This window comes from Saprolegnia parasitica, assembly GCF_000151545.1.
Source record: "Saprolegnia parasitica CBS 223.65 unplaced genomic scaffold supercont2.15, whole genome shotgun sequence".
NCBI classification, from domain to species: Eukaryota; Oomycota; class Saprolegniomycetes; order Saprolegniales; family Saprolegniaceae; genus Saprolegnia; species Saprolegnia parasitica.
Genome location: NW_012156409.1, coordinates 571,219 through 590,269, shown reverse-complemented (window position 1 = coordinate 590,269; position 19,051 = coordinate 571,219). Strand labels below are relative to the sequence as shown.

Here is a 19,051-nt window from a genome sequence, read left to right as displayed (position 1 = left end):
GAGCATCGCGTTGCACGCAAGGAGGCCGAAGTTCAGCACATTAAAATGCACTTGGTTGATGCTAGCACCGTCATCGCCGAGAACAAAACCACGATCTCGGAGCTCCACGAGCAACTCATCAAGACCGAGATGGCCCTCGCCGACACGGTCGCTCAAAAGGACAACACGATCGCGCAGCTCTCGGCGCAAGTGACGAGCCTGACAGCAGTGACCTCCAACGACGCGCTGGATGCCGCCAACGACCACGTGCTGGAGCTCGCGCACCGCGTCCTTCGGCGCGACGACACGATCACTGCCTTGCGGGAGAAGATGAAGCGCCGCCTTGCACGCAAGGAGGCCCAGGTGCAGCACATCAAAATGCACTTGGTCGACGCCAACGCCACCATTGCCAAGAACAAGAGCACGATCACGCAGCTACGTACGTGGGTCAAGAGCCTCGAGACCCAGATTCACGCAGCCATCGTCTCCAACGACACGCTATTAGCGACTCTGCACCAGCCAACTCGAGCTTCTTTGTGGTCGAATGGACCGCCGCACTCGACGGACGACTTGGATTCGCTCGCATCGTCCGAGATGGAGCCACTTGCAGAGCCATCGCCTTCTCATCCCATCAACCGTGTCCGGCAACTCGTCGACGCCTCCTCCAACTACAACGACACTGCCACGTGCCAGACCCATTGGATGTTCAGCTAGTACTAGGAAATATGTACTTCTATAACACAAAAATCAAACTAAACATTCACCAACAAAAGAAGTAGATTCCAACTCACTTGGTGCAGCACAGTATATGGTACTGGAAGCAGCCCTTATTACAGTCGACAATGGATGATTTCTATTCGTTGTTGGTGATGAATGTGGTCGAGTTGGCGTCGCGCGGCGCAGGTTTCTTGGGCTTGATGACGCGGGCCTCGGGGGGAATCACCGACTGCGGGTGCTTGGAGACGATTCGGTCCCGCGGGTTGAGGCCGGCGCGGATGTCCTGGAGCTTCTTGGTCGCTTCGACCGACTGCTTGGACTCGAGGACGGCTTGGACGTTGCGATTGCGCTGGAGGAGCCGCTTCGAGTCAAGGTTGCGCTGCTTGATATGCTCCTTTCGGCGGCCGTCAATGCGCTTGAGGAGCGCTTGGATCTCCGCTTGTTGCTGCTGGCGAAACTTGGTTTCTTTCCGCGTGAAAATGACTTGGAGGTTCTCGTTCACGTTGGCGCGCTCGGCGGCTTCGAGGTCGTCGGCAATGAGCTTGATCTTTTGCGCCTCTGCATAATTCTTTTGCTGTGCGAGTCGGTGCTGCCGGCGCCGCCACTCGATGAGCTCTTTCGAGAACTTGGGCGGCCGCTCCATGAGCTCCTTGTGCAGCTTTTCCTGGAAGCTGCGCAAATCGACGTTGTGCTTGTCGGTCATTTGCCGGATGTACGCCTGCGCCATGTTGTCGTACTCCTCCATGTACTGGTCCCACGCCATGTTGAAGTCGGTGTACTGCATGTTGTGCGCGATCTGAATGTCTTGGCGCTCGGCGATCTGCTTGGCCTTGAGCGACTTGGACTGCCGCTTGGCCTCTTGCGTGCGCAGCGCCACGAGCTGCGTATCGGCACGCTGCGCCTCGAGGTAGTTGCCATCTTCCTCGCATTTCGCGCGGTACTCTTCGAGGATGTTGATAAACTCCATCACCTTGGGGTCCGGGCCAACATTGTACGGCGAGTCTGCGGTCGAATTCGTGAGTGGACAACACGGGCGCGTGAGATGATGTACCAATGTCAGGCTGCTTGCGCACGAGGAGCAGAAATTCCTCAAACGTGATCGTCTCGTCGTCTTGGCTCAAATCGATCGACTTGAGGAGGTCGTCGGCTACGACATCGCACTCCATCGCTGCCTCGGTGACGCCGAGACGCTTACCTTCATGGGGCGGTCGACCGAGCTTGGTAAAGATAGCTTCGAGGTGCTGGACCGAAATCCGCCCGACGCCGTCTTCGTCAAAGAGCGAAAAGACAGCTAGCGAGAGCGGTGAGCGCGGGCAAATCCTTTCGGATAGGTACCGCTGAGCGCCGAGACCTCTTCGGCCGAGTACTCGTCCGCTGTGTTGTTGAGCGCCATGCCTCCTCTGTTGTAGTCGGAAACGCTGGGAAACGAACGACGCACAGAGGCTATTCATAGGTCCCACGCCATTTTGGCGCAAGGGGTATCATTTATCATCATCGTCGTCTTTGCTATCTACACTAGTTGAGCCACGGATGGCTGAGGATCTCGGTGGCCGTCACGCGCTTGGCTACATAACGGGCAATAGTATATAAGGGATCCACATCGATGAAGCATATCGTACAGGGCTGGAACTTCATCATGGCCTCGAGAAAGGTCGCAAACGGCTCGGCCTCGGCCAGATCAAATTCGTACTTCTCCATGAGGACGTCCTTGAGACCCCAAAACTTGAGGTTGTGGATCTTCTTGAGGTCGCCCTTCTTGTTGAAGTAGTCCTTGCTGTACTTGCCATTCGTCGCAAACGATTTCGGCATCTTCCCGAGCAGCTCCATCATCTGCGCGAGGTGGTCCTCGTCGCGCGAGTAGTTCTTGCCGCTCTTCGGGTCAAAGAGGAGCTCGCCCGTCGCAAGCTCAAACAAAAAGCACGCCATCGACCACATGTCGGTCGACTGGTCGTAGTTTTGGCCCAGAAGCACCTCCGGGCTTCGGTACTATCCAGCCAAATCATGCGATCGCCCTCGAATGCTATAAAAGATAACCTGGCGCGTCTGGATGTCTTGGGTAAAGTGCTTGTACGTCCAGCATGCGTTCCCGAGGTCGGCGATCTTGACGTCGTAGAGCGGCACGTTGGTGGCTTCGTCCACATGCCGCGTCGTCGCGAGCGTTTGCCACGATGCGACACGCTCGTGGATGCTTCGGAGAAGCCGCGGCGACGGCAAGACGATGCCTTGCAGCGCATGGTCCAGCGGCGACTCGGTAGGAAAGTGAAAGCCGCTGAGGGCGTGCGTAGCAGTAGCGCGGACGTTGACGAGGTGGAACACCGGGCCAAGCGACTCGGCAAGGAAGGTGCTAATAAGGTCAAGGTACCGCGCATCGAGCTCGAGGCGCCACACTTCAGCGCGGTCGACCTCGGTTCCAGCGCCGAGGATCGTCGACGCTAGCGCGTTGTACGACGCGTCATCATCGTCGGTCGTCTTGTAAAACCTAACAAGCCAAAAGTCTCGTGCTATTCTGCGTCCAAGAGGTAGCGTACTTGAACGAAAAGCATGTCGAGCTGCGGGAGCCTGGAATGACCTTGGCGGCCGCTGACGGAATGCGCAGCTTGAGGCGGTAGACACGGTTGCCGACACCCATCGCCGCCGACATCTACACCAGCATCAGACGACTGTCATCGTTGAAAGGTCAGCGTACAAACTGCGGCGGCACAACGACCATAATGCGCATGGCAAAGTTGGACGAGATGGCGTAGTCGCGGCTCGTGCGGGCGTCAACCAAGTACTCGTGGAGCGACGGCTACGTACTTGGGATGAATCTTCCTGTAGAAGACAGCGATAGGACCAACCTCGATGGCTGTCGACGGCTCGGCGACGCCACTGCCCTCCAAATCGCGCAGCAAGAAAGCATCATCGTCGATCGTTGGTGCGATTGTGAGCGCAGCCAGGTCGTCGGCCAGCGCCGCGTCGGCATCATCCTCGACCGCAGGGCCCGCCTCGTCGGCCTTTTTTTGCTTTTGCTTCTTGCGCTTGTTGCGCTTCTTGAGCTTCTTGCGCTCGTCGGCCGTCATGGACGCTTCGTCCTTGGGTCGTGCAGGGGCTTTCGGGAGCTTAGGGAGCTTCATGAGCGCGTCGACGAGGAGGACGTTCTCGGGCTTGAGGTCCGTGTGGATGATCTTGCACTCTTCGTGCAGGAACGCCATGCCTTCAAGCATCTGCTTGGAGATGACCTTGAGCAGCGGCAGCGGAATGCCCTTGTAGTCGTAGCGCTTGATGAGCGTCAAGAGGTTGTCGCCGAGCATCTCAAACACCATGCACATGTCTAACCGACGGATAAGACCACATCAGTAAGCAAGAGAGGACGTACGCAAGCCGTTGGGGCCGCGGTGCTCAAAGCTCGCGATCAGCTTGACGACGCGCGGGTACGGACCGCCCTTCTTCTTCGCGGCCTCGTTGACGCACTCGAGGAGCTCGACCTCGTCCCGCGCCGCCTCCATGTAGTGCTGCGCGCTCTTCTGCACCTTCATGGCCACGTCTCGCTGCGTGACGGCGTCGTGGCAGCGCCACACGGTCGAGAAGTGGCCCCACCCGAGCTTATCGAGCACTGTGAAGCGGTCGTTGTAGACGTCGCCGACGCGGACGCGGTGGTAGCCGCCAGGCTTGTAGCTGCTCTCCTCTTCTTCGTCGCTGTCGGAGCTCGACGCGTCGCTCTCGCTCGAGTACGAGTCGCTCTCGCTCATGACGCGGCCCTTGGTCGGCGCCGGCGTCGTGCCCGAGACCTCGGTGGACTCTTCTTCGAGCGCCTTCTCCTCGAGCGATGGCATCGGCTTCTTCTTCCCGGACTTGCCATTCGGCGGCCCGGACTTCCACTTCGCTGGCTTGACCGTCTTCTTCGCATGGGCCGCTTGGCCCGTCGTCGACGACATGATGGTTGGAGCACCAAACAATCGCAAATATTTCGATGGATTTTGACCAATCAAAACCGCGACCACGTTATCCGAGATTGGCTTTCCCGCCGATGCGCATGCCAGAAGCAGGAGGACACCTGGCACGAAGCGTCGCTCTGGCAAAGCATGGCGTTGGCTGTGACTCTGGCTCCGGCGTTGGCGATGGTGACGCAGCGGACCGAAGTGGGGTACAGCGCGTAGTATATAGTAGGATGCAAGAGCAATGTGATCGACCACGAGGCAGCTCCGACATCGACCAGCTTGGAGCACTTTGCTTGTATGGAGCAAGTTGCTGCCTCTCTCTAGAAGCATGTCATCGCTAGCGCACTACCGCTACTGCGCTTCAACTACAACCACAACGGAAAGCCACAAATGTGTACTAGTAGGCACGACAAGCTCATCTCGTCGTGAAGTTGCAACTCGTAGGGTCCCAAGATTGGGTCGACGGCGCGTAGAGCAGTGTAGGCAAGTGTTTCCGGAAGGAGCCTGTCCTTGATGGTGAGGGACTCGCACGCATGAGTACTCCCAAACAGACGTTGAAGCACTTTGCCAAACGAGCTAGTCCATCGAGTGATATCAACGATGTCCACATGTGGTCTCTCGGAGCGCAAGGGCTTGAGAAGGTAGGTCCACGGACATCTCTGCTATCGGTTTCCGCACACAAGTGTGCCGACAGGGATTCTCATGTACGTACATTTTCAGCATCTTTCGGCAGACTGTATGGGATTGCTCTGTACAATATCACAAGAAATCCGGGACCATCTCACCGAGCTCTTGGACGCCTACAGCCTCAATGCACACCAACAGAGACTTGGAACCTGCTGGCGTCTTGGAGCGGATGTACAGCACCATGGGCGACAGGATGCGCGCCAAAGCGAGGCGTCGGCAACGATCTACACGGTCCATGTACCGACCAAGAGTGGCTCGATCTGAACAAATGAAGTCGACAGCTTGCGTCCCTGTGTAGTAAGTAGTGTGTCGATCGCAGTGACGTGGCAGCTTGATGTGAACGGTTCTTTTAGGGTGGTTTCGGCCAATTGATGTCCCACAAGAAAACGCCTGTGAATTGCAACGAGAAAACGCCTGTGAATTGCAACGAGCCACATACAAATATCAAGTAACTACTGTTGAAATCCAACGGCATTCTTTTATTCTATTTTATAATTCTCACCACAACACCACAACACCACGACCCGCGTGCCCCAAAGTCCTTGCAGAACGGGAGAAGGTACAGGAGGAGTGCATTGGCGATTGGGCTGTTTGCTTGTGGTCGTCGTCGTCGTTGGCCCGCGCAGTGCACAGGCTGTCGATGCACCGCCGCTCTCCAAGGACGATCCTACGAGTGCTTTTCAATTTCACACGCATTTACTACGTGTGAAAAGCATGTGAGAAAGAAAACCCACCAACTTCAACGACGCTTCGTGGATCTTCGCCAAGAAGAGCATTTGCATTGCGATCGGCGACCATGACCGACAGCGCGATGTTCGACCGCTGGCTCCACACCGCCTTCGGCGCCGAAGGCGCGATCCCCTGCGACGACCTGTTCGAGGTCATGCTCACCATGCAGGCAGACGAAGACGGCGTGTGGACGTCCGCACCAGGCGGCGTCGGGCCAGAAGAGCATGCGACCACGACGCTCGTACGTTATGCGAACTCCCTTCTTCTGTCGCTTACGTGTGCGCTAGGCGACAGCGCAAGAGGACGTGTCTGTGCCGCTTGCCACGTCACCGGTGGTACGTACGCGTCTCTATGGTTGCCGCTTGATGACGATTTGCTTTAGGTCGTCGAGCCGTCGTGGCTCTTTACGGAGCACCGTATCGGCGACGACGTCGAAGTGCAGACCCCTTCCGAGCTGTTTTTCAACGGCGAGGTCGGCGGCTTACTTTATTTGTGCGACCCCGAGACGAAGCACCCGATCGTGCACGAGCGCTACCCGCTGCAGATGGAGCTCGGCGCGATGCAAGCGCGGCTCCAAGTGCTGCGCGGGCTTTTGCCGCGAGTTAAATTTGCCCACGAGCTCAACAGTCGGCTGCTGGACATTATGAAAACGTCCAGAACCCCCATGTCGCCTCTGTACGGCCTGCTCGTCATTGTATCCGAGCTCGTACTTTTCGTCCTCAAGCGTGTTGTGGCGCGGCATGCCGCCATGTCGGACGAAGACCGCGATATCAAGCTACGCGTGATCGTGGCCGAGAAGGACCCCGGGCGCAGCTTCGACAACGTGGTGCAGCAGCGTCACGAGAACGGCTTCGTTTGGGTGCCAACGCCTCAAGCCACGCTGACAGCGCCGTCCCCCTCCAGGCCTAGGATAGCCCACCCACGTGAACGGTCGCATCGATAGTCAAGTGCCGTCTACGTCCTCTTGTCTGGTTTAGTGCAGCTGTCGAGTGCTAGAACCAACTTGAAATCATTCGTATACGTTTTAATTCGAGTTATATCGCTTCCTGCATCGTATATGTGCACACAAGCAAATGGCACTCGTTGCCCCAGTTATAATGCAACTCGAGCTCTTGCGATGCAGGACGTTGTCTTGCAGAACATCCAAAAAGACAAATCCAAGTGCTAGAAAACCCAGGACGACGCGTTGCAACCAACCCGTGGACGGCGACGAGCGAGAGCGGATGTGAAAGGCAGCCAGCAGCACACAGCCCTTGTGTGATTATGCTGCCGGGTACACGCTTGGTAGACCCAAATCGCGGCGACGACATGCTATACACGGAGGCATGCCCCTTTTACGCCGTTCTCGACCAATCAAAAGCGATCCATGATTCGCGCCATCGCCTCTGAGGACGCCACGTGGCAACGAAAACCTGCATAGTATCATCGCGCGAGGCGTGGCACTCCTGGACGTGAGTGGGATCTTTGGACAAGCTGTTTGCGTCGTCACTAGAACGTCCGATCCTCTTCGAACGAAGGTCAGTGCCCCCGCTCAAGAAGCCAACGCGACGCCGGCTTCTCCCTTGCAAGCTTCCGCAGCATGTCTCGACTACCTCAAGAGTGGGTCGTGACGGATCGACACCGCAAAGGCGAGGCGAGGCATGCAGCTGCGTGTCGTCCAGCCCCTTCGTCGTCCTCGCACCCGATTGGCGACGTCACCTTCTGTGCAAGATCGACACCTTGAACCTTGGACGCTGATCCTGAGTTGCCGTCCGTCGGTCGCGTGGGTATATTGTCAGCGTCGGCTGGCGACACTGCTGGCGACGACAATGGCTGCGCATCGTGGGCCACGAGACGAAGACAGACTGTACACCTGAATGTGGATTTAGATTATAGATAGAGTATTATAGTAGGGATGATAGTAGTTAGTTGTTGTGGATGCCGAGGTGCTTGAGGTATTTGAATCGGATTTCCTTGGAGCCACGCGGCGCCACTTTGACGAGCTGCGCTTGCTGCTGGAGGAGCGCGGCTGCTCGCAGCTGTTGCTGCAGCATCGTCTCGGTCTGCTTCTGGAGCTCGACCGCGACGCGGCGCTGATACGCCTCTTCGGCCGCCATCATGTCGTTCTCGGTGGCTTCCATCTTGACCTGCTCTTCGTACTCGCGCTCCATTTCGTCGTACATCTCGTCGAGGTTGCGCTCGACCATCGAAATGAACTCTTCGCGCGTGTACCACATCGCGTCGCGTTGCCGCCGAGAGAGCTCGCGGTGGAGCGGGATGTGATACATGACGGCCTCTTCGTTGAACTTGATCTGCTTCTTCTCGGTGGGCGCGTCGAGCGGCGACGTCCGGGGCGGTGTTAACCGCCCTTGTTGCAGCATCCAGATCGACGACTCTTTCGGCGGCGTCGCCTCGGTCTCCGAGTCGGAGGAGGACGACGACGACATGGGCGACTCGGCGGTCGCAATCGCTTCTTCGACCGCGGCCTCCGAGATGTCGCTGTCGCGCGAGTCGTTGCGCACCCAGCGCGAGAAGGCTTTGAAAAAGCTCTTGGACTTGGGCTTGATGTTGACGTCGTTGAGCTTGACCTTGATGCCTTCGCGGTTGATGCGCCGGCGGCCCGTCGAGCGCTCGAGGTCGCGCACCGAGAGGTTGATGCCAAGCTGGCTCCAGTACTGCTGGCGGATCGCGAGCGGGTCGCGCTTGAGAATCATGTTTTGCGGCGGCGGCGAGTGCATGTTGAGCGGCAGCGGCGGCATGTTGATCTGGACGGCGCCGAGCATCGACGGCTTGTCGAGCAGCATCGTGTGGGCGTCGGCCATCGGGCACACGGCGAGGACAGGCATCGGCTTGAGAAGGCGGTCTTCGATGGGCGGCTCGTCGGACGAGGAGCTTGAGGAGGACGTGGCGTCGGGAAAGTCGGGCAGGTCGTCGTCTTCGTCGTCCAGCGGCAAGGTGTCGCTGAGCTTCGAGTCCTCGTGGGCGGTCGAGCTTATCGCAAAGTGACCGCCGGCGACGACGGGGCCTGCAAGGGTACTGCACATGGTGGGCACATGGTGGGCGACGGCTCCATCTGATTAATGCGCTCGGCGCCGTAGGAATATGTTGCGGCGGCGAGCGTATTTATTTTTTATTGCCTTGGATTTCTTGGATTTTTATTTCCAAAAAGAATACGGGGCGTACTGACTCCAGCACGTATGGGCTTCGAGAACAACGCGGTGATGTTTTTAAATATTCCAGTGCATTGTGTTTTATCGGAATTATTATTATTGGGACAACGCTAGTATTTCTTTTCCCATCGTCGTTTCAGATCTTGCGACTGGCATCTTGGAGCGTCCACGTGGTGAGCTGCTCCGTGTAAGGTAGTAGTAGTACACCACAAGTACAAAGACACTCCTAGTATCGAGGAGCAAGGTATTAGAGGTCGACCTCCTAGCGACATCTTGGTGCGGGAACAGCGAGACATGCTGCGCCGCAGGATTTGGCCCGCGGGACGTCTGGACCGCGGGAATTTCGCAGAATTAAGTTCCGGGCCGCGAGTGAAACTATCATCCAGAACGCGCGGTTCAAGTCGGGTGATGGATCGTATTTTTATTTTATTGTATTTTATTCATGCACGGGCCGGACCGAGTGGCAGGTCTGAATTTTCATCGCAGATGCCACGCAGCAGCGACTTCAACGTAAGCGGCCGCTGGCCCCAGAGGCTCGCAGCCCCTCGTTCGTTTGTCGTCTTGGCACGCTCAGGAGACTGGCGACGACGAGCACTAATGGCGATACAAGGTGGTTACATAAGCGCCGCCCGGCTAAGCCGCCGCCCGGCTCTTTGGTCCAAACTTGCATGCAACCGGTTCACGCGCCTGTCTGCGCCTGCTAGGTATTGCTTCTTTTGTTAAAAAGCGCTTGGTTGCCGACTGACGTGCGAAGTTCGAAGATAACATTGCCGGCGCTGACTCAGACGCTTGGGTCGAAGTTCGAAGCAATGATGATGACACTCGCCCGCCAAGTCACCTAGAGAGCAAGCGTTGCATGTCGCCGTCGTCGGTCCCGTGTCGCCTGTGGTCCGATGACAAGGCCCGTGGCGAGCCGAGCGTGGGCGTGCTGCCGCTGCGCCCGATCCTCGGCATTGGCTGCTCGGTCTTCTCCGTGCTCGGCTGTCTCTACATCATCGTGACCTACCGAATACGCCAGTCGCGCAAGGTGTACGTCGACTCGGTGGGCCGCCTCGTGCACGTGCTCGCGTGGCTCGACTTTGTGGGCTGCGTCGCGCGCATCCTCCTCGAGGCGCTCAAGCCATCGAACCCGTCGCAGCTCCTCGACGTCGCCAACGTCTCGGCGTCGCCCGACTGGTTTGACCCGAACTGGACAGCAGCCTGTGAAGCGTGGCGGGACCATGCGGGCCAGATCTTGTGTGCGGGTACGACTTGCTAGCGTCTGGTATCGTTCTCTCATGGCCGTCGCATTTTGCTCATGTAGTGCTGCACTTTTCGCTCATGGGCTCGATCTGCTGGCACTGCATGATGGCGGTCAACCTCTACCGCTGGGTCTGCAAGGGCGACGACCAGCGCGTGCTCCACCACCGCTTCATCTCGTACTTTTGGTGCATGACGGCGTTCGCACTGCTCATGAGCGTCCTCCCGTACCTTGGTACGACGCCTTCTCTGCCTCGTCTTCCTACCTCGTCTCTAGACAAGGCGTACGACACGCACTCGTACTCGATGCGCTTCGACGAGATCGCGTACGCGGTGGGCTGCCACTACGCGTGGCTCGTCCTCGGCTGGTTCTTTATGATCTTCTTCCTCGTGCGCGTGCAGTACGACATGCGCCAGCGCCTCGGCAGCCCCGTCGGGTATGCTTCCCATCGAAAGACTATCTCTGAGGTGGCGCTAGCTTGGCCAACCGGAATGCCGTCGTCGCCTACAACGACGTCGGGCGCAAGCTCGTCTTCTACGTCGGCGCATACCTCGTGTTTCGCATCTCCAACGTCATCGACTGGCGTACGCTTCGCCAAATTGATAGTTGATCGTAGCTTGATATCTCGATACTAGTCTTTAGCATGTCGGACCTGACCGAAGACGCGTACTTTGTGCCCGTGCTCATCCTCAACAACATTCTCGCGCCGCTCACCGGTACGCTCGCGACGTCTGCGTCGCCTCATTGTCTCGGGCGCAGGGTTCGTCAACGCCGTCATCTACGGCGGCATCTCGCCCCACAGTGTCTATCACCGCTGCTGCTGCTGTCGGCGCTTAGAGAGCCACAGCGTGGACGCCGCCGATGTGCTCGAAGCTGCGTCGGCCGTCGACCGCCGCCCGTCGCTTCCCACAGCACACGCGATGCACGCACTGGGGCACGCCCGGCTCTTTGTGTCGTCGTACGACCTCTCTCGGTCGCTGTTTCCCAAGACATCGCTGAGTCTCTGGCTGCCGTCGCGCGCGATGGACATCTATGTGCTTGGACTGATCAACTGCGTCGACGTTGACGACGCCAAGAGCAGCGTCCTCGAGCACCTCAATGCGCGCTTCGCACCACTGACGCAGTACCAAGTGTTTGCGTGCCACAGCCGCAAGGCGCTCCACTCGACCGACGCGCCCACCGTGCAGCTCGTCTTTGCACGAAGAGCCGACGTGGCGTCCGGCAGCGTTGCATTCGATATCGATCGACAAGGCCGGAGCGGGTCGCGCCAGATCACGGGCATGTCGCTGCGGTACTTTGACGTTGCCATCGCGTTTGCCACGTGCAGCTTGAAGCCCTCGAGCGAGGTAGGACGAGGTAGGCATCTCCGACGCTCCATATTCGTTGGCGTAGGAGTACCTCATGCACCGCAAGCTGGCCGAAATGGGCAAGATCCTCCAGACCTTCTCGCCCGACGTTGATAACCCCGGCCTTGACTTTCCACACCAATACCACCACACGATCCTCGCCGGTACAAAACTTGTAGCTTGATGGGAGCTCTTCTAACATCGCGCTCTAGGTAACTTCAACTTCAAGTTGCAAGGCAGCACGCTCCAAGAGCGCATTGACGCAGCGATGAGTGCGCAGCTTCGCCAACGCGCCGCCGACGACGCGCTCGATGCGTACTTTAGCGAGGCGCCGCTTCGGCCGCGGGCCTCGACCGACGCCAAGGGCCAGCACGACTTGGTGTACGAGACAAGGTGCGAGATGCGCCAGTCGGATATCATTTTTGGCCTCGTGCAAAGCCCGATGGGGCCAGCCAACGACGACGACACACACGTGTCATCGTTCCGCTCCTTCTTGCAGGCCCAGCTGTGCAGCGGGCCACCGAAGAAGGCACAGAAGAGCCACCGCGGGCTCGTTCAAGCCGCCAAGGACGCGAATGACGCTGCGGTCGCCAAGTGGAATGACGTATTGCAGTGCGACCGCCTCCGAGCGCTCATGGACAGCAACGACGTACGCTGTGCTTGCGCTGCGAGTCGGTTGAGAATCGATCGCGTAGGTGTTGAGCGGCTTTGAGGAACCACCGATCGCGTTTCCGCCGTCGTTTCCGAGGGTCCTGGGCGTTGGCGAGAAGAACGCAATGGGCCGTCGGCTCTTTGGCCCTGGCGACGTTGCGTACGCTGACCGCATCTTCTACCACTCGCTGCCGGGAGTCGAGGTACTAGTACTCTGTTTGTTTTCCGCTTGGAAACGCTTTTCGTGTCTAGCCTCGTCTCTCGGTCGACGCGTACTACCTCTGCGAAGACCTCGGCGGCTCGCCGCACAAGCCGATCTGCGCCGAGTTTCGCCTCGAAGTCAACCGGTTGCACACGGCGCAGCTGCAATCCAAAGAGACGCAGCACTTTGGCTTTCATCTGCGCAATTTAGACGCCAATTTGTGGGAGCCGCCGAAGCTCACGCGCGGGCACTCGATGCGCACGTCGTCTGCGACGACGTTATCGCGGCCGCCGTCGTTCTTGGAGAGACCCGCGACCAAGTGCGCGCGCAAGAAGCTCGAGAAAGTGCCCGAAAACTTCTTGACGTATCCGATGCACCACGCGTTCAGCGGCGGCGCGACGCCGTTGAATGCGTGGAAGCAGTTGCAGGCGTCGACATCGGCGCCCTGCGAATGCAAGTACTGCGATGCGCCGTCCGACGACGAGTCGATCGGTACCCTACGATGGATTTCCTCGAGATTGAGCGTGCTTAATGTTGCGTAGCGGTGCAGTCAGTGGAGCCCGTGCGCCTCTATGTGGTCTTTCCACTGCCGTCGGTCGATAATTTCCGCTCGCAGCGCAAGGTACAAGTTGTCCTCTTCCAGCGTAGTCGACTTATCACGGTTCGACTAGATTTATGAGCTCGCGCAGAGCGTGACGCAGGGCTATGACGTCGCCGACGACGCGCATGACGACTACACCAACTGCACCGAAGTGTCTTGGGCCGACGCACTCGAGCATGGCGTCGTGCACACGTCGGTCACACGGCGAAGTGCATCGGACGCCGTGCTCCACGTCGGTGTCAAGGTCGAAGGACCCCGGGATTCGGGTGGCGAAGGCGTTCTCGCGCTGCACCCGCGGGACGTGGGCGTGAGCCGGCAGTTTGACGTGGCGCTCACATGGGGCGGCAAGCACACGGGCTATCTGCACGTCGACGTCGAGATGTTTCATGCCACCGACACGGACACGCGGCGGCACGTCTACTAAGCTGGGTCTCAGCTTGACACATTGATACTATTTAATGGAGAAGATCCTGCAGGGTGAGCGTGCTAATAGTATCGCTCGGGAGGACATATGGCACGTGCACTTTGGTGGGCGGCGGTGGTGGCGGTGGTACCTCGTCGAGGCTGGAGGGTTGTTTTCTCTCGGCAGCGACACGGGCGACACGCTCGAGCTGTAGCTGCTTTCGCAACGCTGCGAGCTGCTCAAGCATCGCGTTCTGCAAAAGCGCCTTGGATTGCTTGAGCTGCTCAATCTGCGCTGCCTGCGCTGTGAGCTTGTCCCGAAGCAGCTGTTGTTCGTCCATCGCCGTCGCGCTGATGGTGACGGCTTCGTTCATCGCCCGTGCGGCTTCGTTGCGCTGCTCAACGTTTTAGCGTTGAGCCATACTACTCGAATAGACCACATTCGTACCTCATGGGTGACACTCGCGAGGTCCACGAGCGACCGCTCCATTTCGTCCTGAAGAGCCCGCGTGGACGCAGCATGGGCTTCGACTTGATCGCTCAAGCTCCCACAGCGCGCCTCCAGCGCCTCAACCTGGCGCCGCAAGTCGACAATGTCAGCGCCCTGGGTGGTGCACGTAGCTTGGAGCGCCTCTTCGCGCAAGCGCAATGATTCCTTCTCGCTTGACACGGTGCGCAGCTAGGGACGCGTCCCGCAGCTGCGTTCGTATGCGCTGGTACCTTGTGTCCCTCGGCCTCGAGTTCGTTGGCTTTTTCATTCAAGAGAGCACGCAGTGCGTCCGAGGTCGAGCGTTCGTGGGTGATGGCCTCCTGCGTGACCGTGTACGCCTACACGACCAGATAAGGTGCAGCCTATGGAAGGATGCTGCGTACTTGGAGTAGTTTGTTGTAGCTTTGCTGACTCTCGGCGGCCGTCGCCGTCAGCTCATCGATTGTCGACGTGCGGCGTTGCAGCTCGAGCTCCAATGCTTCGATCGCCTGCGTGTGCTGGGCGGCCTGCTTCTTCATGGCCGCTTCGCCCTTGAGCAGCTTCTCCGTCTGCTCTTGCACGTAGCTCAGCAGCAACGTTTTCTCTTCGTGCAGCGTCTTGAGGTCCGTGTTGACGCTTGCGAGGGTCGTCTCGCGCGCTGCGATCGTCTCTTCCCGCCGTGCCACGACGCTCTCGAGGTCGTTGCGCGCCGCATCCATGGCCTGCAGCTCGGCGTCTCTTGTGGCAATCACGCTCTACACGCAACGACTTTATACCAGCGAGTAATTCCACCCTACCTTGAGGCAACTCGACTGGTCGACTTCCAGCGCCAGCTGCAGCGCCAGCGACGCATTCGTCTCCTGAAGGCGCGCAATCTCGTAAATGAGGCCATTGTGGACGTTGTTGTCCAAGCCGAGCTCTCGGACGCGCACCTACACGTTCGCTATACAAAGGGACATGTGCGACGATGCTAGTACGTCGAGCGAGCGCTTGAACACGACAATCTTGGCCTCGAGGTCTTTGATGCGGTCGTCCTCCTCGCATCGTAAGCGACTTTTAAATGATGCAAGTCGCACCTTGGATTCTAGCGTCAGTAGCGTCTCGTGGTGGCCCTTCTCCATTTCGAGCATGCGCGCGGCCATTTCGGCGTGGCGGGCGGCCGCGGCCTACACCACATGTCCATACGTGCGCTTGGGCTATGTCCACCTGGCCTTTCGCGCCCATGGCGAGCTTTTGCTCAATGCGCTTGGCGTAGTCGCGGTTGGCGATGGCTTGCGCTTCGACCATCTTCTTGTCCGCGGCCAGTCGTTGGAGCTACCGAAGACAAGGGTCCCGACTTTGGACATCCAGCGTCGACGTACAAGTGCGGCCTTCTTGGCGAGTTCCTTCTCGTACGCCTTGTTGTCGGCGCGCACCTTTCGCACTTCGGCGGCCATCGCATCGTGCTACCGCGCAAGACATGTAGCGCTAGCACTGCCGTCGGTTGTACCTTGAGCGTCGTCTTGTCGAGCTGCTGGCGCGTGCGGTGGTAGCGCGTCTCAAGCTCACGTAGCTGCTTGTTGAAGCTGGCGACGGAGCTGCTCCGCGCTGGGTACACGGCGTCCGAGGTCTCGGGCTCCTCCGCGTCGATCTGCAGCGCCATCGGTAGCCAATGCGAAACGGCGCGATCCTTGGCACGTGTTATCACATCACAAGATATATGTTATAACCGAAGGACCGCTCAAGCAAACAGCACATTGGCTCTCAGATTTGAACGGTGATTGGTGTCTGATTACATACGATGTGCTTCTCAGCTGCGCAATGTGGTCGACGGATCTAGAACCTGAGCATGTTCACCACTGTACGTACCCTCGACACGAGAGCTGACTGGCATAGCAACGCTGCGATCTTGCATAATCGATCCAAACTTCAAGCTTCAAAATGGACCAAGACGCACCAGAATTTCAGCGCCACGACACACCCAACTCTCCGACGCTTATAACACAGACGGCCAGGTGCTGTGTCATTGTCGCTGAGAGGAGGCGCCGCAGCCTAATGGCTCTGCCTAGCCCCGCGTGTCGATAAAAGTATAACACATGAATCGACCAACGCCGGCACGATCACCACTCTGAAATATCTGCAATTTGAGAAAACGGATGGCACCTGGATCAGATTGACTTGGTTAATGTATTGATTGGCCGAACTCAATCGAAAAAATTGAGTTGACTGCGCGAAGCTCGCCAATCAAACGTGGGTGTCTGACTATCTGACTATTCTCAGATGGTGTTCCAGATGTCGATTCACTGCGGGCTATTCACTCACTTTTACCTACTTAGGCTCCTTACGGCTCGAAAACCCCGTGCTTTACTTGATAAAAGCATGCATTTTCTGTTGTTTCAAAGGAATTTCCAACCGCATGGCCGCGCTTGTTCGACTCACTCCACAACTTACCAACATGCAGACAAAGCTCTTCCTCGCGTCGCTTGTCGTCGCCGCCGTCGCCGCCGCCGACAAGTGCCCGACCGTGTGCATTGACCTCTTTGACGAGGTCTGCGGCTCGGACGGCAAGACGTACACCAACGAGTGCAAGCTCGACATCGCCGCCTGCGCCGACCCGACCATCAAGCTCGTGAGCAAGGGCGCTTGCGGCTCGCAGGCCGGCTGCCCGATTCGCGGCTGCATCGAGATCTTGTCGCCGGTCTGCGGCTCGGACGGCGTCAACTACGATAACGAGTGCTTCCTTCGCAAGGCCAAGTGCACGAAGCCCGAGCTCACGCTCGTCTCCAACACGTCGTGCGACGGGTCGACTCTGAACTCGACCAAGACGACGGCGCCAACAACCGTCGTCTCGAAGCCGGTGGTGACGACGACGGCCGCGCCCTCGACGGCAGCCCCCAAGGCGCCAGCGCCCAGCGCCGCCGTCAGCACAAGCGTTCAGTGTGGCGTGCTCGCCATTGCCGGCCTCGCTGTCTATGCCACCGCGTAAATTGGTGCACCGTGTTAATATAAAGTCAAGCTTACTACTATCTACTAAGAATGCTCTCTCGACTAATTAGAGTAAGACGCCTTGTGCAAGCGGCCCACAAGCGAGTCGCACCAGCGAGCTCGGATGCGACCTTCGACGTCGAAGGACTTCGTATCCGGATAGCCGGATACCGTACGCGCATGTGATTGCATTCATATCTTTCGAGATTTCCCAAACGCCAAAAGATCGATGGACGCGGTCGGCTAGTACGTGGCGGTCGCGAGCGATGGCGGCTCATGGTCGATGGCTCTTGTAGCAACCAGCTCTATGACGAGCCTCTGCTGGACCGCAGCATCAACGAGCCGGCGCCAAGCCTCGGCGGCTTGAGCCTCGCGTCCGTCATCACGCAGCTCAACTCGTTCCTCGCCGTGCTCTGGCCCGTCTTGATCACCATGGCGCTCACAAGGTACGCGCCATTGCATACACGTAGCTCGGTGCATTGACTGCACGCCTAGCCTTGTGGCCGTTTCGGTGCAAGATAGCGAGACGCAGGCCGCGATGAAGTACGGCATCCCATCACGATGGTCTTGCAATCAACGCTGCGATTGTAGTCAATACCTCTATTACAAGGACATTGACGCGTCGACTGCGACGGCCGGCACCAAGACGATGGAAGCGCTCACGAACGCGCTCGTGGTCATCTTCTTCATTGCGATCGTGACCTTTGTCGTCGTCTTGCTCTACAAAGTCAACTGCATGATCGTACGACACAGTGGCTGCAACCCGAAGTACAATATTTCGGCGTAGGGACTCACGGGCTACTTGATGCTATCGTCCTCGACGCTGCTCGGGCTCGTCGGAAGTGCGCTCGTGCAAAAGATTTTCTGCGGTCTCTTCCACTGGCGCCTCGAAGTCTACGCGACGTCGCTCATCATGTACAACTTTGCCATCGTCGGGACGGTCAGCATCTTCTACCAGAAAGGGGTCTCGCCCAACGTGGGCCGAATGTACCTCATTCTCACCAGCGTCATCATGGCATGGCAGCTCTGCCAGCTGCCCGAGGTACGACGAGCCAGCGGCTTACACGGTACTATCCGCGATCTCCTCGTAGTGGAGCACGTGGGCGATTCTCTTCGCGTTGGCTTTTTGGGATCTCTTTGCGGTCTTGACGCCGTGTGGCCCACTGCGGTGCTTGGTGCGTTTGCGCATTTTCAGAAATCTGGCTGGATGTCTTTGTGTAGGTGAACTTGATCCAATCGGAAGGGCGACCGATGCCAGGTCTTCTCTACGAAGCCGAGATCCATGACGGGCACGTGCGCAAGCACAAGGCGCGGTCGCTGCCAATGGCACCGGCGGCCTCGAGCGACACGGAGATGGTGCAGCGTCGTAGCGACGACGCATTCCAAACATTTGAGTCGCAATTGCGCGACTTTTGTGTCGATGTGGGATCGCCCAACGGCCACCACGTCCGCACGGTCGCGTTGCAGTACGTCGACCGGCAAACAGACTGCTGGCGCATGCTGTACACGAAATACAACATCACGTTTGTGGCCGCGCACAAGTCGTATCCAGACGTCGCGCTCGTCTTTGCCGACGCCCAACGTAGTACGTTCTTGATGTCAACGACATCTGTTTTAACAAGTGGCGTAGGCGAGCGGGAAACCATCAAGCTCGGACTCGGCGACTTTATTTTTTACAGCGTGCTTGTGGCGCGCGCGGCCATGACGGGCTTTGCTGCCTTTGTCGCGTGCTTTGTGTGTGTCATCATCGTACGCATTTTCGCCAACGTCAGTGGTTTGACGTAGCGTAGGGACTCGCGGCCACGATGTACCTGCTCGCCCACTTCAATGCGCTGCCGGCGCTGCCAATTTCGGTGCTTCTTGGCATCTTCTGCTTCTTCCTCATGGTCGAAGTGGGCAGTCCGTTCGTCGACGCGCTCGTTTTTCGGGGCATTTGTTGATAGATTTCCGCCATATTGCATGATAAAACACTCTCATTTCGTCCATTTCCCATCGCAC

The 19,051-nt window shown here is 58.2% G+C and overlaps 8 protein-coding genes across 8 annotated transcripts; 4 read left to right on the top strand and 4 right to left on the bottom strand.

Annotated features, from left to right (window-relative positions):
- Positions 1-758: 758 nt before the first annotated feature.
- SPRG_05369 (hypothetical protein) lies at positions 759-2,130 on the bottom strand. Its single transcript, XM_012343965.1, has 4 exons — positions 2,032-2,130; positions 1,892-1,987; positions 1,748-1,843; positions 759-1,698 (listed from the first exon to the last, which is right to left on the bottom strand). Exons 1-4 carry the CDS (start codon positions 2,087-2,089, stop codon positions 833-835), a joined length of 1,116 nt encoding a protein of 371 aa, XP_012199355.1. The 5' UTR covers positions 2,090-2,130; the 3' UTR covers positions 759-832.
- A 7-nt stretch (positions 2,131-2,137) lies between these two features.
- SPRG_05368 (CMGC/SRPK protein kinase) lies at positions 2,138-4,645 on the bottom strand. The gene is made up of 7 exons (XM_012343964.1): positions 4,052-4,645; positions 3,534-4,006; positions 3,383-3,484; positions 3,225-3,337; positions 2,731-3,175; positions 2,316-2,682; positions 2,138-2,261 (listed from the first exon to the last, which is right to left on the bottom strand). Exons 1-7 carry the CDS (start codon positions 4,608-4,610, stop codon positions 2,212-2,214), a joined length of 2,109 nt encoding a protein of 702 aa, XP_012199354.1. The 5' UTR covers positions 4,611-4,645; the 3' UTR covers positions 2,138-2,211.
- Positions 4,646-6,096: 1,451 nt separating this feature from the next.
- On the top strand, positions 6,097-6,913 carry SPRG_05367 (hypothetical protein; the record flags this gene model as incomplete). Its single annotated transcript, XM_012343963.1, has 4 exons — positions 6,097-6,270; positions 6,317-6,364; positions 6,412-6,855; positions 6,905-6,913. The coding sequence occupies 4 exons, from the start codon at positions 6,097-6,099 to the stop codon at positions 6,911-6,913; spliced, it is 675 nt and encodes a 224-aa protein (XP_012199353.1).
- A 961-nt stretch (positions 6,914-7,874) lies between these two features.
- Positions 7,875-9,052, bottom strand: SPRG_05366 (hypothetical protein; the record flags this gene model as incomplete). The annotated part of the gene is made up of 1 exon (XM_012343962.1): positions 7,875-9,052. One exon carries the CDS (start codon positions 9,050-9,052, stop codon positions 7,934-7,936), a length of 1,119 nt encoding a protein of 372 aa, XP_012199352.1. The 3' UTR covers positions 7,875-7,933.
- An 861-nt stretch (positions 9,053-9,913) lies between these two features.
- On the top strand, positions 9,914-13,724 carry SPRG_05365 (hypothetical protein). The gene is made up of 12 exons (XM_012343961.1): positions 9,914-10,422; positions 10,482-10,652; positions 10,695-10,854; positions 10,896-11,002; positions 11,054-11,134; positions 11,178-11,764; positions 11,811-11,928; positions 11,977-12,413; positions 12,460-12,618; positions 12,668-13,109; positions 13,160-13,239; positions 13,289-13,724. The coding sequence occupies exons 1-12, from the start codon at positions 10,035-10,037 to the stop codon at positions 13,640-13,642; spliced, it is 3,084 nt and encodes a 1,027-aa protein (XP_012199351.1). The 5' UTR covers positions 9,914-10,034; the 3' UTR covers positions 13,643-13,724.
- SPRG_05364 (hypothetical protein) lies at positions 13,632-15,757 on the bottom strand. Its single transcript, XM_012343960.1, has 10 exons — positions 15,579-15,757; positions 15,451-15,534; positions 15,296-15,403; positions 15,166-15,255; positions 15,067-15,123; positions 14,887-15,021; positions 14,494-14,844; positions 14,341-14,448; positions 14,069-14,299; positions 13,632-14,015 (listed from the first exon to the last, which is right to left on the bottom strand). The coding sequence occupies exons 1-10, from the start codon at positions 15,729-15,731 to the stop codon at positions 13,674-13,676; spliced, it is 1,659 nt and encodes a 552-aa protein (XP_012199350.1). The 5' UTR covers positions 15,732-15,757; the 3' UTR covers positions 13,632-13,673.
- A 757-nt stretch (positions 15,758-16,514) lies between these two features.
- On the top strand, positions 16,515-17,117 carry SPRG_05363 (hypothetical protein). Its single transcript, XM_012343959.1, has one exon. It carries the CDS (start codon positions 16,524-16,526, stop codon positions 17,052-17,054), a length of 531 nt encoding a protein of 176 aa, XP_012199349.1. The 5' UTR covers positions 16,515-16,523; the 3' UTR covers positions 17,055-17,117.
- A 140-nt stretch (positions 17,118-17,257) lies between these two features.
- Positions 17,258-19,038, top strand: SPRG_05362 (hypothetical protein). The gene is made up of 9 exons (XM_012343958.1): positions 17,258-17,299; positions 17,350-17,499; positions 17,549-17,596; positions 17,645-17,795; positions 17,841-18,095; positions 18,145-18,228; positions 18,275-18,638; positions 18,684-18,802; positions 18,844-19,038. The coding sequence occupies exons 1-9, from the start codon at positions 17,283-17,285 to the stop codon at positions 18,991-18,993; spliced, it is 1,338 nt and encodes a 445-aa protein (XP_012199348.1). The 5' UTR covers positions 17,258-17,282; the 3' UTR covers positions 18,994-19,038.
- Positions 19,039-19,051: the final 13 nt, after the last annotated feature.